We start from the raw sequence: 13,703 nt of genomic DNA, 5'->3' as shown, positions 1-13,703 counted from the left end.
GAGACCTCGTAAACTTCAGTCTGCCGACGAAGAGCATGTGATATGATCAAAAGCTCAGGAACAGATATTAAATGCAACTTTAGGTGACCTTGAACATCACAAATTTCAGAGTGTGGGGAAAAGCAAATTAGAAGCTTAAAATAAATAAAAATGAAATAGAAAAAACCCTGGAGGACAAGTTTTACTACACATTCAGATATTTATTGTACACTACTGCAGCAGCTGCCTTTTACAGGCACAACATTTTTAGTTTACAAAATGATCCTAGTGCTAAAAAAACAAAACAAAACAGTAATTTACAGGATGTCAAGAGACAGTGAAGTGCACGTTTGACAGGAGAGAGGCAGCTCGGCTGGCTGCTCGTGGCTGATGGACGGCTCATATCTGCGAGGACTCCAGCCACAGTGAGGAGCTCTTGACTCGCGGCTGCTCAGAGTCCAGCTTCAGCAGCGCCGTCACAGCGCCCTCTATCTTTGAAATCCACACTCTCTGGAAAAACATACAGGAAGAGGGATGGAATCAGATTTAGGGTTTACAGTTAGCCGCAAAAAAGGTGATGTTAATTTACTTCTTTGTAATATTTACAGGGTTCGTACACATTTTTCAAGGTCAAATTCAAGCACTTTTCAGGGTCATTTTCAAGATTTTCCAGCACCTTATTGCTAGGGGTAAAATACGTATCTACAGGAATATATATACTCATGATTTTTTTCTTCACTTTTTATCACAATTATGTACATTGTATTATGCTGTAAACATCTAAAATTATGTTTCATAATAGCAAAAACTTCAGAAATGAATTATCCAGTCTGATCCCAATTTTGTGAAAGACACAGAGTTATAATGTCACGCACTTTTCAGACCTTGAAAACACAACATTGAAATTCAAGCACTTTCAAGGATTTCAAGCACCCGTACGAACCCTGTATTTACACCTATTTTGTGAAGTGGTTTTATACGTATGGAGTCACAGGAGGGACGATAAAGGATAAATGTAAAAAAATAAGATGAATGTGGGAAAATAAAGAAGAATGAACAAGTGAATACAAACATTTAAATGCAATATATTAATTTCTGTTTGATTATTGTATTTAAACATGTGTTTTTAATAATTCTTTTACACTTTTACTCTTTTTGCGGCACTTTCTGTGACACCGTGACGACGAGTTGCCACTAATTCTGCGCTCGAGCTCACAGAACAGCCCCAGACATGTGACGACCAGCGACTTTAAACTACTTCCCTCCATTTACAGAAGGGACAAAGATACTACAGAGCTGCACGTGACTAGAAATGTAAATAAATAATACACGTTACATGCATAAATATGGGAGATGACGTTTAAAGTTCAACTCAAAGACAGCAAAACACATTTCATAGAGGAAAGAGACGACCAAGAATACTCTGTTATTTAGTGACAGCTCGCATATGAGGTACATTTAAATGATGTGAGTGATGAGAACATCTTCTAAACTCACAGACAAACCATTATTTTGTGGTTCTCTCTGAATGTCACCAGTGAACTCGTGCGTTGATCCGCACACCATGTTTACAGAATATAATCAGCACTCTGCCAGCGTTTTAGAAACACCGCGTGCCTCTTTAAAACTGTCACGGGTGAAGTGAATCTACCTTGGCGGACTCTGACGCAGCTTGCAGGATGAACGCACCGATGCATTGCTGGTAGCGGTTCTGGTGCATGATTATGAAAGAATGAGGCAGCCCGGACGCTACGAGAGAAAGCACAACATTACAATTCCTCCACCGACGTCAGCTGTAAACGCACAATACAGGCTGCAAACATCGACAGAGAGAAGTTCATCGAGGCCCGGCAGAACTTTCTTGATTCTGCTGCATGTGCTCAACACATCCACTCACTTGGACAAATTACAGTCATTAAAATAATCTGTCATAACTAGATTTGAGTCTGAACTGAGGGTCTAAATCGTTACTTGAGGCGTTGAGCTGATCAATGTTCCTCAGCTGGAGCCGGTCCAGAGAGACGGGCTGGTCCAGAACCGTGAACGTGCACCCCTCCTTCAGCAGCTGATCCAGCTCCAGGTTCTGCGGCACCCTCAGAGGATTCTGATCTGGACCCATGGACCGCTACACAGGAAGACAGCACACACACACACACACACACACACACACACACACACACACACACACACACACACACACACACACACACACACACACACACACTATGAACAAGCTCTGAAGCGTCTCTGCAGACTTGAACTCGGCCCAGTTCAGGCTGAGAGCAGCGCCGTACCTTCTTGTTTCTCTTGATCTTCGTGATCAGCAGGAATTCGTCGAACAGGAACAGATAGACATCCACGAGCTTCGTGTTTTCTAGTAATGAACCGAAGAAAAACAACGTGAGATCTCTGCTCGTATCGCGGCTCCGGGAGCAGATAACACTGGAGTCTGTTCCCACCTGTGAGCACCAGCTTCCCCTCGTGCAGCAGACTCCTGTGGGAGATGAGATTCTCCAGAGTGACGGCCTTCAAGAGATGCTTCAGACTCTGAAAGAAGAAGCCGTCGGTCGGGTGAGAAGAAAACATTTTCGCCTCTCGGCCCGTAAAAACTGACACGGAAAGATCCGATTGTCTGATAGCAAAAGGGGCAGATTGCGACACGCCGCTGTAAACTGTATACACTGAAATTGTTTTTCTTTGCTCGCCAAGATCTCTGATTTCACATTCAGATACACGATCGGGACAGCTTATCGGCACGTAGAAGGTATCAGAGGATGAAGTGTTTGTGCCTTGTTGACAGACGAGAGTGTGAAAGTCACAGATATGCACAAACAGTAATGACTTGCACAAGTAAAAACTATATTTTGCACAAGTTGATCAATTATTGCTGCTTTTACTTATTTACTCGTTGCTGTATTTATTTTATTTTACTTATCTATTTATATTTTACCCATTATGTATGTTTTTGAATCCTAAATATTTTTATTGATTCATTTTTTATATTTTCTTCTTACTATTAGTAGTTCAGTTCAATTTCACCATCTTAGAATGATCTGGACCTGTACGAACTTTGTAAAAACTCTTTAAGAACTTCTTAAGAACTTCTTAACTTGCCATTTTTTAAATTTCCACTGTGATCGTGTCTCTCTGTTTTCCCACGTGTGTGTATGAGGACTCTACTACTGCAAACCAAATCTACCTCTGGGTACTAATACAGTAACTTGAACTTGTGCATGCAGAATATACACATGAAGACGGACCTCAGGGACGAAGGCGCGCTTGTCCCTCTCCCACACGGGCTGCCACACCAGGGCGTCTCTCAGCTGTTTCACCTTCTGGTAGTTATCCAGCCACTTCACCTTTCCCTCCAAGTCACCTGGAAGCAGAGAGGAATCGTATCAATGAGAGGGGCTTAAAATTTAACGCTACTGCAAGTGTAAAGCTGCACCGCTCCACCTTTTTTTTCAGAGTTCCGTTCTCTAAACCTGAATGTGGAAATCTGCTGATACGAAGCTCCTTTTTTTCTTGATTTGTCGTCTTCTCATCAGTATTACCAGAGATGGCAAAAGTTAACGCTTTCTTTACTCGAGTAGAATTATATGCACTGTAATAAAAGTAGAAGTACTGATTCCACTTCTTCACTTCACTGCTCTCCAAATATAAAAGCAAGAAGTTTCCCTCAGGACCATTCCTGTGCAAAACTAACTGAACCTGAGCTTTTGTCACTGCACCAATTTTTCTAGTTTCCCTCCGTCTGTTTCTGTCTCGTTACGTCTTTCACGTCATTCCGTCTCGCCTCATCTGCCGCGCATAACAATAGGCACTGATGGGGCGAAATCAGTCTTGTGATGTTTGGCAAGGCGGCGTGCAGTGACGCTAAAACAGGAATAATGGATTAATCAAACGTGATGACGGTGTTTGTGGAAATGCAAGGCGTAGAAAGTGCTGATGTTTGGGTTGAAACGTAGGGAGCAAAAGGTGAAAACGCTGTCAGACAAATAAATACTCAAGTACAGATATCTGAATAATCTACAGAGCAGCGACAAAGTATTCGCTGGAGTTCAAACCGTAATAAAACAGATCTTTAATCAATCAGAGCTTGGAATTTAGCATCAGTGAATCATGGATCCGATATCTAAGTGAATCAGGTCAGAAGCCCAGTAAAGACACTGACTGGGATCGGTCCCGACTCAAACTGTTAATTACTCTTAAGAATAATTACGTGCTTCAGCCCCATTAATAACAACTTTACATGGTTCCTTCTTTGTGCCAACACGTCCTCTAAAGCAACACTTTATTGTCTTGTTTTGTCTTTCTGTACTGCGATGGTTACCTGCCAAACACGGGTGTGGCCTGTATCGTGAGAGATTACACACACACACACACACACACACACACACACTCACAGACACTCAGCTCTTACAGTAAACACCCCCCCACACCCAGAGGACATTGACCTACACACCTGAGCTGTGGTCATGTTAGTCCTCGTCACCGGTGCAGCTCTGCCACACCTTTTTAATGGTTATGGGAAAGTGTGTTGTTAGAGCGTCCGCATCTGTGTGGTTTCGTATGAGTAATTGCTCAATTCAACATAAATGACACTGAGGCGCAGCAAGAGTTCCCACAGCCCGTCCATCTAGTTACAGAGTAAACCGCCTCGACAGGTCTGCAGGCGGAGGCGTGCCGAACACTGAGCGGTCACCGCATCCTGGCTGCCGTCCCAAAAACATGTGGCCCCGTTCGCTTTGTTTGTGTTGAGCGAGATAACCACGCATGGATCTACTTAACATGCTTCTGTGTCTTAATACGTCTGTAAACCACCTGCTGACAAAAAACCCTCTGAATGACGGCCCAGGTGAGCCTTTCAGATTGTCATCAGCGGCTGAAAAAGATCTGTGAGAAGAGCCGAGAGGCCGGCTGCCGTTGTAAACACAGCAGGTGAGTGAGATTCAGGCGAAAGATTGTTCCCTGCCGAGTGTCACGGCCAGCCCTTTAAGATATCGACACTTTGGTTTGGCGAGCCACCAACCCGAAGCGTGACTTCCTTGGAATGAAGAAGAAAAGATCGATGACTGTTGTTTCCCCGCAATCTCTGCCTTCCAGTAAACACAGGCGGGGTCTCAGACACCGCCTCGCAGTGGTGTGCACAAGGGGGGGCAGGGCAGTGGCCCCTCATGGCCCAATTGTTGAAAAACACGCGCTAAAGTGTCCTCCTGGGATCCAAAACACATACTAAAGTGCCTTCCTGGGAGCCAAAATGCATGCTAAAGTGCCCTCCTGGGATCCAAAATGTATGCTAAAGTGCCCTCCTGAGATCCAAAATGTATGCTAAAGTGCCCTCTTGGGAGCCAAAACGCGCTCTAAAGTGCCATCTTGGTTGGCAAAACACTAAACTGCCACCCTTGGCTGGTTAAAACATGATAAACTGCCCTCTTGGGTGGCAAAAACGCGCGCTAAAGTGCCTTCTTGGAAGCCAAAACGTGCGCTAAAGTGCCCTTCTTTTCGCCCTTGCCCTTCAAAAAGCCTGTGCACTCCACTGCCGCCCTCGCACTGATTTTTTGAGTCTATACGCTGTTATTTGTTGTCGAGTCCTGCATAATATACCTTTAAAGTCATACTCCTAGCCCCGCAACAGTACACACAACCAGTGAGTGACTGCTGATAGATAAGTCGGTGCTGAAATCATCACGCGGTGCCGAAGTGATGGATGTTTAAACTACAGCACGAAACCTCTGCCAACACCCCACAGCCCCCTCTTTAAATCAAGCCGGATCCAATGAAACATATTTAAATCAGCTAGATCTGAATTTTCGTTTGTGTCAGCATCACAATGTGCTCACTTCAACCTGATCCATGCTTTATTCCCCGAGAAATCAACAAAAGACGTCCTGAAAAACTCTCAGTGTCCAAGAAGTCAGAACAAATTCCTGCACACGGTGTCAGTTCAGTAGTTTTTGTGTAGTGCTGCTCACAAACCAACCAACAATGGCCGCAGGTAACACATAACCCCCTCGGTGGAGGTAACAAAGGGTAAAGTGAGTCAGGGCGGTGCGCGCTGCTCACATATAGACGTGTCCACTTGCTCGGCTACAGCCTGCAGGCCTCCGCTCTCGTCCTCCGTCTGGCATCTCTTCGCGATATTCCGCAACAGCAGCGGGTATCGAGTTAGCCTCTGCAACGGCGCCACCAACAGGTCGCGCAGCTGCAGCCTCCGGCACTGTTCGTTCCTCTCGCACCACTGTGGAGAAAGAGAGAGAGAGAGAGGGAGAGAAAGAGGGTGAGAGGAGGAAAAAGAAGGAGGTCAGAGGGGTGAAAGAGCTCGTCACGGTGTTTGTTAGAACAGAGGGCTGACGGCGGGGGGATGGGTGCTGAAAAGCGTGTGAAGAGAAGTGAGATCTAAGACCACAAACACAATGCAAGGTCTAAAAGATACATAAGCGCGATGACAGCGAAGGTTACACAAAGGACAGATGGTCACATTCCTCTCTCTGGAAGGCCTCGGTGACACTGAGCCGCTTGTTTGCCGGTTTGGGCAGCGGTGTCGCTGCGTTTCCTCTCTGACACTTGGCACGGCGCTGCTCGTACCTTCACATAAGATCCAAAGTCCTCTCTGGCCTTCAGGCTGTCCAGATAAAGCAGAGCGGTGGTGTAGTTGAGGCAGTACTTCTGCAGGCAGTGACATATGCTCTCCTGGAAAGCCTGCCAGCAGATAGAAGCACAAACATCAGGACACAGACTGCCGGGTCACACCGGCCAGCACGCTGCAGATAAACAAGAGCATAAAGACGCAAACAAGGCGAGGATCTGAGAGCCAGCACAGAAAATGTATTCTCAGGCTCCTGTGAGGTGATTTATTTCCTCTCTGCGGCTTCTCGCGATGCATAATTGAACAGCAGGATGAAGAGGCTTCTATTATTTTCCTGAGACTATTTCAACAGCTGGGCTTTGGAGTGCTAAATGATTCATAATGAAAGGAGAAAATATGAAACCAGGATTGTTCTCAGATCAAGTTTTTCTCTGTTCTCTGAGGAAAGGTCCACTAATATTATTAGCATTATTTTATTCTGAAGGGGCAGCAGCAACGGATTCACAACAACAACTCAAAAACAAGTGAATATTAGTGACAACATAAGTACAATAAAATGCCATTGAAACTTCATAATAGTGTCAAATTTGTGAACATTTTCGATACACTAATGCAAATAAAGATTCTGCGTATCACAATTTCTGACAACTGCTGATGTAAAGTTCAAGATCCGGCTGGTTATTTTTTTAGTCTGTGGTGAAAAACAGAATTGTGTTTGTGTTCGCGTGAATCCGTCTGTTCTTCTTCTACTGCGAAATGTGCACACGCACCCAGCGTTCACCCACATTCAGATAACCACGTCTGTCGAGTGCGAAATGTTTCTTTTTGCCTCCCACATATTATCAGTGTGGAGTTTTACGACTGAGCAAATACCTGAGAAAGCAGTCAAACTCAGTGTGTGTGTGTGTGTGTGTCTGTGTGTGTGTGTGCTTCCACATGTGAGCGACACTCGCCTTGCTCAGCAGCTCCGGCAGGGTGGGCCCGCCACCCTCGGTGATCTCCAACGTGTCCCCGATGACGCGGAGGAGGTTGGTCAGGAAACCAAAGCTCACCTGCAGCAGAAAAAAAACACTCTGCGTGTCACGAGTCAGCAGAACGGCCGCACGCTCACACCTCAGTCACAATCAGCTGCACATCGCCAGGCGTGCCGCTAACTGCTGCGCACTGTGTCTTTTTTTCCATGCACAGTAGCTATCTGGAGCTGCAGCTACAACCTGTCATTAGCCGGTTAGCTCATTCAGCCATGCAGCTGGTGGCCCGGAGCTGGGCCTTTTTTTTTTCCAAGAGTAACACCGAGCCCTGCACAACAGCCTGCGTTGTTATGATACTATGAAGGCTGCTGCTGTTTGAAAGTATTTACATAATGTTCCTAAAACTAGAGGTAAACAACTGTCGCTCATTTGCATCGTGTCTCACCAGGCAGAGCTCGTTGAGGTTTGCGAACAGCCTCCAGGAGTCGACGTCGATCAGGCAGTTCGCCGTCTGCAGGTTCGTGAGTGTCGCCGAGAACACCTGAGTGCGACGAAGAAGCGAGAAAGAGAGAGAGAGAGAATAGACTATTATCAGGATATTTGTTGTGCCAGGATTAAATTTCTAACGCGTCGCTGTAAAGAATGGAAAATCCCCCCAAAAGAGACTTTTACACCAAGCTCACTCACAGGAATTCAGTGACAGGGGGAAAAAGCACAAAGCAGCGGGTGTTGGGTTTCGTTTTTTGGGTTTGGTCGAGTTATTTCGCGGCGGTGTTGTTTGGCTGTGTGCGTGCATTCTGAGGCTTTCGCAGGGGACGGTTACCTCTTTGAGCACCATGAGCTGATCCAGGAAGTAAACACACTCGCTGGTGAAGAGTTCCCAGATGGCCTCCTGTCTCTTGTAAAGCTGAGGGTCAGAGGTGGAGCTCACCTGGGAGGACTGGTCGCGCAGGAACTCCGCCAGGCAGAAGTCCTGCACGGAGAAAAGACCAAAAAAAAAAAAAAATCATCAGACGAGAAGAAAAAGATATCGAGAAGGATTATTTATTTAACTGAGAGAGTGTGTTTGAACAGAAACTGTACATTCTGTCACTGTGCAGTTCCAACCCCCCACCCCGATGCACTCGGAGTCAGTGTTTGTTTACACACGCGTGACGGTTTGACCTGACTGCTAACAGTCTAGAAAGTCTGGTTCTTGCACAACTCGTGTTACTTGGAGCGCTGCAGCAGCTTCCCCGCTAACGTCCGCGCTGTCATTCCTGAGTCACTTGTCAAACACTGAGATCTGTTTGGTTTAGAAATCTGAATCTCTCTCGCTGTTCAAACCCCGGATTAGAAGTCGCTGCACGACCATTTACATAACAAACAGCCTGGACGCTCGAGGCGCTGCTGCTGCTGCTGCTGCTGCTGCTGACAGCGTTCGTGGCTCACCTTATACCGCTGAAGGTCAGAGTTCCTCCAGTTCTGAATCTGCGCCGTGGAGAGATATTTTTCAATGTCGGACGCCGTGCTCATCTGCAACTTCGCTTTAGTCTGCAAAGTAAAAGGAGAAGACACACAGCTACATCAGGTGTGACGCTGAAAAAGGACTTTCGGTTTACGGACGCGTTGTTGGCGTGTTTTTTTTTTTTCTCCTCGTTCCAGCATCCCTCCACAATAATCGCTTTGAAAAACTAAAACAAGTCTGGCTCAAGTTCTGCATTACAAGCGCTGACCAATTATAAGAGAGCCAAACGGGATAAGAGGAACAACATTAATCTGCTTTGAGAAGTGGGTCAGAGAACAATGTCCAAACCAACCGCTCGCTGCTTCGACAGGGAACGTCGAAACAAACCAACGAGCACAGCATCCGCCTCAACCACACAACAACAACAACAACAACAACAACAGACAGACGGACAAACACACCCACCGTGCTACGCCTCGAGAAGGGCCACTTCGACTTCTTCGTGTCTGTAAAAAAAGAAAAAAGCCCAAACACAAAATACCGATTAATCAACAGTAGAAAGCGCAAGAATGTGCGCTGTGCAATAAACGGGATTAGAATCAAACAAACAAAACAGTGTGTTGGGATAAAAACTGTGGTAGACTGAAGGACTTAAGAGATGTGAGAACGGCTCGGTTATTTTTGGAGATATTAGAGGTCAAGTCGAGTTCAAAGCAGCGCGCGAACAGTTCACGAGTTGTCTTTTATCTTCTGGACTTGATTTGTGGTTTTGAACTGCAGACAGAAGCGTGACGCTGGTCACGTCCAAATGACCGTCCGCTGCGTCAAACCTGTGTTTTAGTGCCACCCGAGTGTGTTATTAGCTTCAGACGTGGACGTGTTGCACAAAAGAAGACGTGAATGATCGTAATCACAACTTGCTGGAGTGTGAAGGCTCATTACAAAACAGTAAAACAACTCACGAGAGGGTTTTTGGTGAAGCTGACAGAAAGAACAGGCTTACTGCAGCTTTTACTGAGCCTGCAGAGTTCAGAGGTGGAGGTCAAGAGGTCAACACCCAGACCAAACAAAGGTATTCAGTAAACTTTTTTACAGCCTCTTTTCCCTCAATATGGAGACTCGGACACAACTGTGATGCAGATACAGTCGGTCTTAAAGGGTAAGTCCTCCAATTTGACACATTAAGGTGTGTTTACAGGTGTTAGGCAGCACTAGTGAATATGTGGAAACGGTAGTATAAAACCTTTTCTGGGCTCCAGAGGAAGCTGAGCATTTAATCTGATAAACTGCCTCCAGTGATGTCACTCGGTGACTAAATTGCATTGTGGGTAATTAAGTCACCAAGTTTTGAAAAGGAAGATGAAAGTGTGGAATAAAGGTGACAGCTCGGCTTCTTCTGTGTCGATTCCTGATCATTTGAGTCCAACAGTGTTACAAGGAGTGGCAATGATAGACCAGATACATTACCCACAATGCACTTTGACCCATAAGTGACATCACCGCAGTCAATTTATCAGATTACATGCAGCTTCCTCTGTGTTCTACTTTCCCCCACATGTGCAGGAGTACTCCCCAAGACCTGTAAACACACTTTAAATGTGCAAAATTGGTGGAGTTTCCCTTTAAAGACTGTTGACTGACAGTCAGATACACCTGCATCCGTTTTTACACGGACAGACGGGGTTACATCAGCAACAATATATCATAACACGGGACGTTACCAGAGAAGTTTGAACCGTTTAGTCTGTCCGCCGCTCCATTGGACACAAAAGGTCTCCTGGTGAAACATCCAATCCCGGCAGGCTGACCACCACGGAGCTCCGCCTCCTCTCCTGAAGCCTGAGGGGGGAAACAGTGCACAGGTGAATGTCTACAGATGTGTTTTTTCCGCTTTCGTTGGCAGATTTAAACTGGCACTAACGCTCGAGATATGAAAAAAAAAAACAGCCTCATCAGAAACTTAGCTTCGCTGCTACAAGGACCGTCGTCGTCCTGTTGTAGATATGAGTGAAGAGACTTAGCGCAGGCCACAGGAAATAACAAAATTCCTTTTGTGCTTTTTACATGGTTGAAATGCCACTGAAATACCATCTGCATTGTGCAGAACATTTGGCGATTAACACGAGCAGCAGCAGCAGCAGCAGCAGAAATCATAGAGGATAATGTTATGTGTCCGGCTTATGCGTGGATATCAACCGATTAATGGATCACCCTATTTGTGTGGAAGGAGGCGAGCTGTCAGTGTGAGCCGGTTCTAATCCTCTTGGTCTCCTTTTCATAGTCAGGAACCGAGAAACGGCCGCGGCTGGAAAAACACAGGCCTGCCTTTTAGCCTGGAGCAAAGCTCAAACAGCCACTGTTCTCAAGTGTTTTGACTTATCTTTGTGCTGCTGCACTTCTGGGATTACAGCTGAGAGTAAAAAAAAAAAAAGGGGGACATTGGTGTGGTGAAATTAAAAACCTTAATAAACGTAATTCAATAATGAGGCCTTCATTTCTTACTATAACAATAATGTCAGTAAAACTTGATCGGTGGCTGCGTGAGTACAACGATCACAATCCAAACTGTGCCAGCAACAACAACAACGACAAGAAGCGTCTGGCCGTTTCAACGTGCATTATAAGTCGCTCAGCAACCAGACAGGCTTGTTTTGCCAAAGGTAAGGTTCACTTTCAGCCGGCTGACACTGATCGACAGCTGGTCAGTGACCCACGTCAACGCGCTGCGGTTTCACCTCTAAATTTTTCAGGCTCTCGCCTTTTAAAAAAGGAGAGTTTAGAGTTCAGAGGCAGATCGAAACTGAAGAGACGAGCTGAAGGGAGAAGCAGTAAAACAATCGATCGACACACACTGCATCTGGCAAAAAGGTCACCAGGACACGGTCGCACCATGAGGAAGCCGGAGTGCCTGTTTATGATAACAACACAATAAACTAGAGCAGAAGTACGAGCGAGAGGAACAAACGCTGGTGCTGGTTCTCTCTCTGTCGACCATTATATGCGAGGCTCCACGCGAACCGCCTTTCCTCTTTTCAGCTCCACAGTATCCTCTGAAACAGTAGCTGCATTTCTGCCGCTGTGCCTCAACTGTTGCACAAGCAGCAAACGAGACTAACTCGAATGCACATGTAGGCCACACGGCTGCGGGGACAACCTGTACCGCTGAGGATAAGTTTACTTTACAACTGAACTGGAGTGGCACGACTGAGGCACCGACTGTTCTCAGCCGCTCTTGGCGGCGGGGGGGTCGAGCCCTCCCTGGTAAACCGATACGGAGATCGATGTATAGGCAGGCAGTAGATCGACAGTGTGGCGAGCAGCAGCAGCAGCACCTGAACGCTGTGGAGAGGACACGTGGTTAATGGGATGGCAAGACAGCCACGATTACTCCTCTAAACCAGGTCAGCACCTCCTTGCAGTTCATCCTCACAATGGCGTCCTGTTGCTTTGTGGCCCGCTCAGAAAGCTTTCTCTGTGCCACCGAGAGCACTTGTTAAAAAAAAAAAGAAAAGAAAAAGGGTGTTTTGTTCCAGCACAACAAGAGAAATAATGATGCCCCCCCCCCTCCAAGAAAAAAATACAAAACTGTCCCGGCCAATGGCTCACAGGGCCCCGGTCACTGTAATAAGAGGCACAGTGCCAGAGTGCAATTACAGGGACAATAGCTGCCTAATTATCCAGTGAGGGGAAGAGCCCGGCAGCCCATTAGGAGGGGTGTGGGTGGCAGTGAGAGAAAACAGCCTTAATGAGGGTTTGTCTAGCCCATCCATAACCATGGGACTCTCAAAACTTAACCCAGCAAGCTTGCGCTCCGTTAACAAAGACGTGAGCGACAATGAATGCACAATGGGGGGCTCCTCGAAACGTCCAATCATCCCCGCGAGCGAGCGTTCCACGAGGGGATGGCACGGTGACATGTTCACATATTTCTGCTTTTTATCCCCCCTCGACACAGATATTTGTTGGAAACAAGAAGCGTCGGCGGCTCGCTTGGGAAGTAAAAGAGTTGGATCTGAGTGACAGAGAAGAGTTCGCGAGCGCCGTCGTTTACTTATCAGTGACAGGAGGGAAAGTTTTTTACAACATTCCTCCCGACATGCAAACATGTTCCGGCTGGACTTCAAAAAGGTGAGGCCAGGTGCTTCTGGCTGCGCTGGCATGACATGCAAATCAGTCCAAAGGTTCACTTACCTATTATGTAAATGCTCTTTCTCCTGCAGGAAGAGAGGGGAAACAAAATGAAAAAAAAAAAACTGCATCAGTCAATGGAAAAATACTTTGAATGGTAAATACTCTGTACACTGTTACATAACTGTAGGCATGAATGACAGTAAATGTGCTGGAGAGGATTCAGTCCCTCTTGAGTGGGAATGAGAAACAGGCCGACGAGTTACAGAGCAAATCAATCGATTAATCAGCAGATTATTTACACAATTAGTCGTTTGAGCACAAACTAGACGTCTTCAAATTGCTTCTACTGTCCAGAAAAGGAGCAAATCTTCAAATTTGAAAAGCCGGTTCAGCAAATGTTTGACATTTTTTCGCTTGAAAAAGCGACTTAAACGATTAGTCGATTATCAAAATAGCTGGCACTCATTTTTCCTTTGATCGACCGATCTGTCGGCGTGGATCACAACGAGTTTTTTTTTTTTAAATCTGATTTTATTCTTTTTCGTGCCATCTCAGCATTAGTCTCACTGTACGCGCAGCGTCACAT

At 46.0% G+C, this 13,703-nt stretch overlaps 1 protein-coding gene across 1 annotated transcript; it reads right to left on the bottom strand.

The window, feature by feature from the left end:
- Positions 1-179: 179 nt before the first annotated feature.
- On the bottom strand, positions 180-10,802 carry plekhg7 (pleckstrin homology domain containing, family G (with RhoGef domain) member 7). The gene is made up of 14 exons (XM_030424618.1): positions 10,708-10,802; positions 9,452-9,492; positions 8,971-9,072; positions 8,363-8,512; positions 7,985-8,080; positions 7,522-7,620; positions 6,568-6,681; positions 6,046-6,220; positions 3,240-3,355; positions 2,439-2,526; positions 2,274-2,353; positions 1,951-2,104; positions 1,631-1,728; positions 180-489 (listed from the first exon to the last, which is right to left on the bottom strand). The coding sequence occupies exons 3-14, from the start codon at positions 9,052-9,054 to the stop codon at positions 379-381; spliced, it is 1,365 nt and encodes a 454-aa protein (XP_030280478.1). The 5' UTR covers positions 9,055-9,072; positions 9,452-9,492; positions 10,708-10,802; the 3' UTR covers positions 180-378.
- Positions 10,803-13,703: the final 2,901 nt, after the last annotated feature.

Source organism: Sparus aurata, chromosome 8 (genome assembly GCF_900880675.1).
Source record: "Sparus aurata chromosome 8, fSpaAur1.1, whole genome shotgun sequence".
In the NCBI taxonomy this organism is placed as follows: Eukaryota; Metazoa; Chordata; class Actinopteri; order Spariformes; family Sparidae; genus Sparus; species Sparus aurata.
Note: the sequence above shows the minus strand (reverse complement) of the source record. Positions and strands in the feature narration are given on the sequence as shown.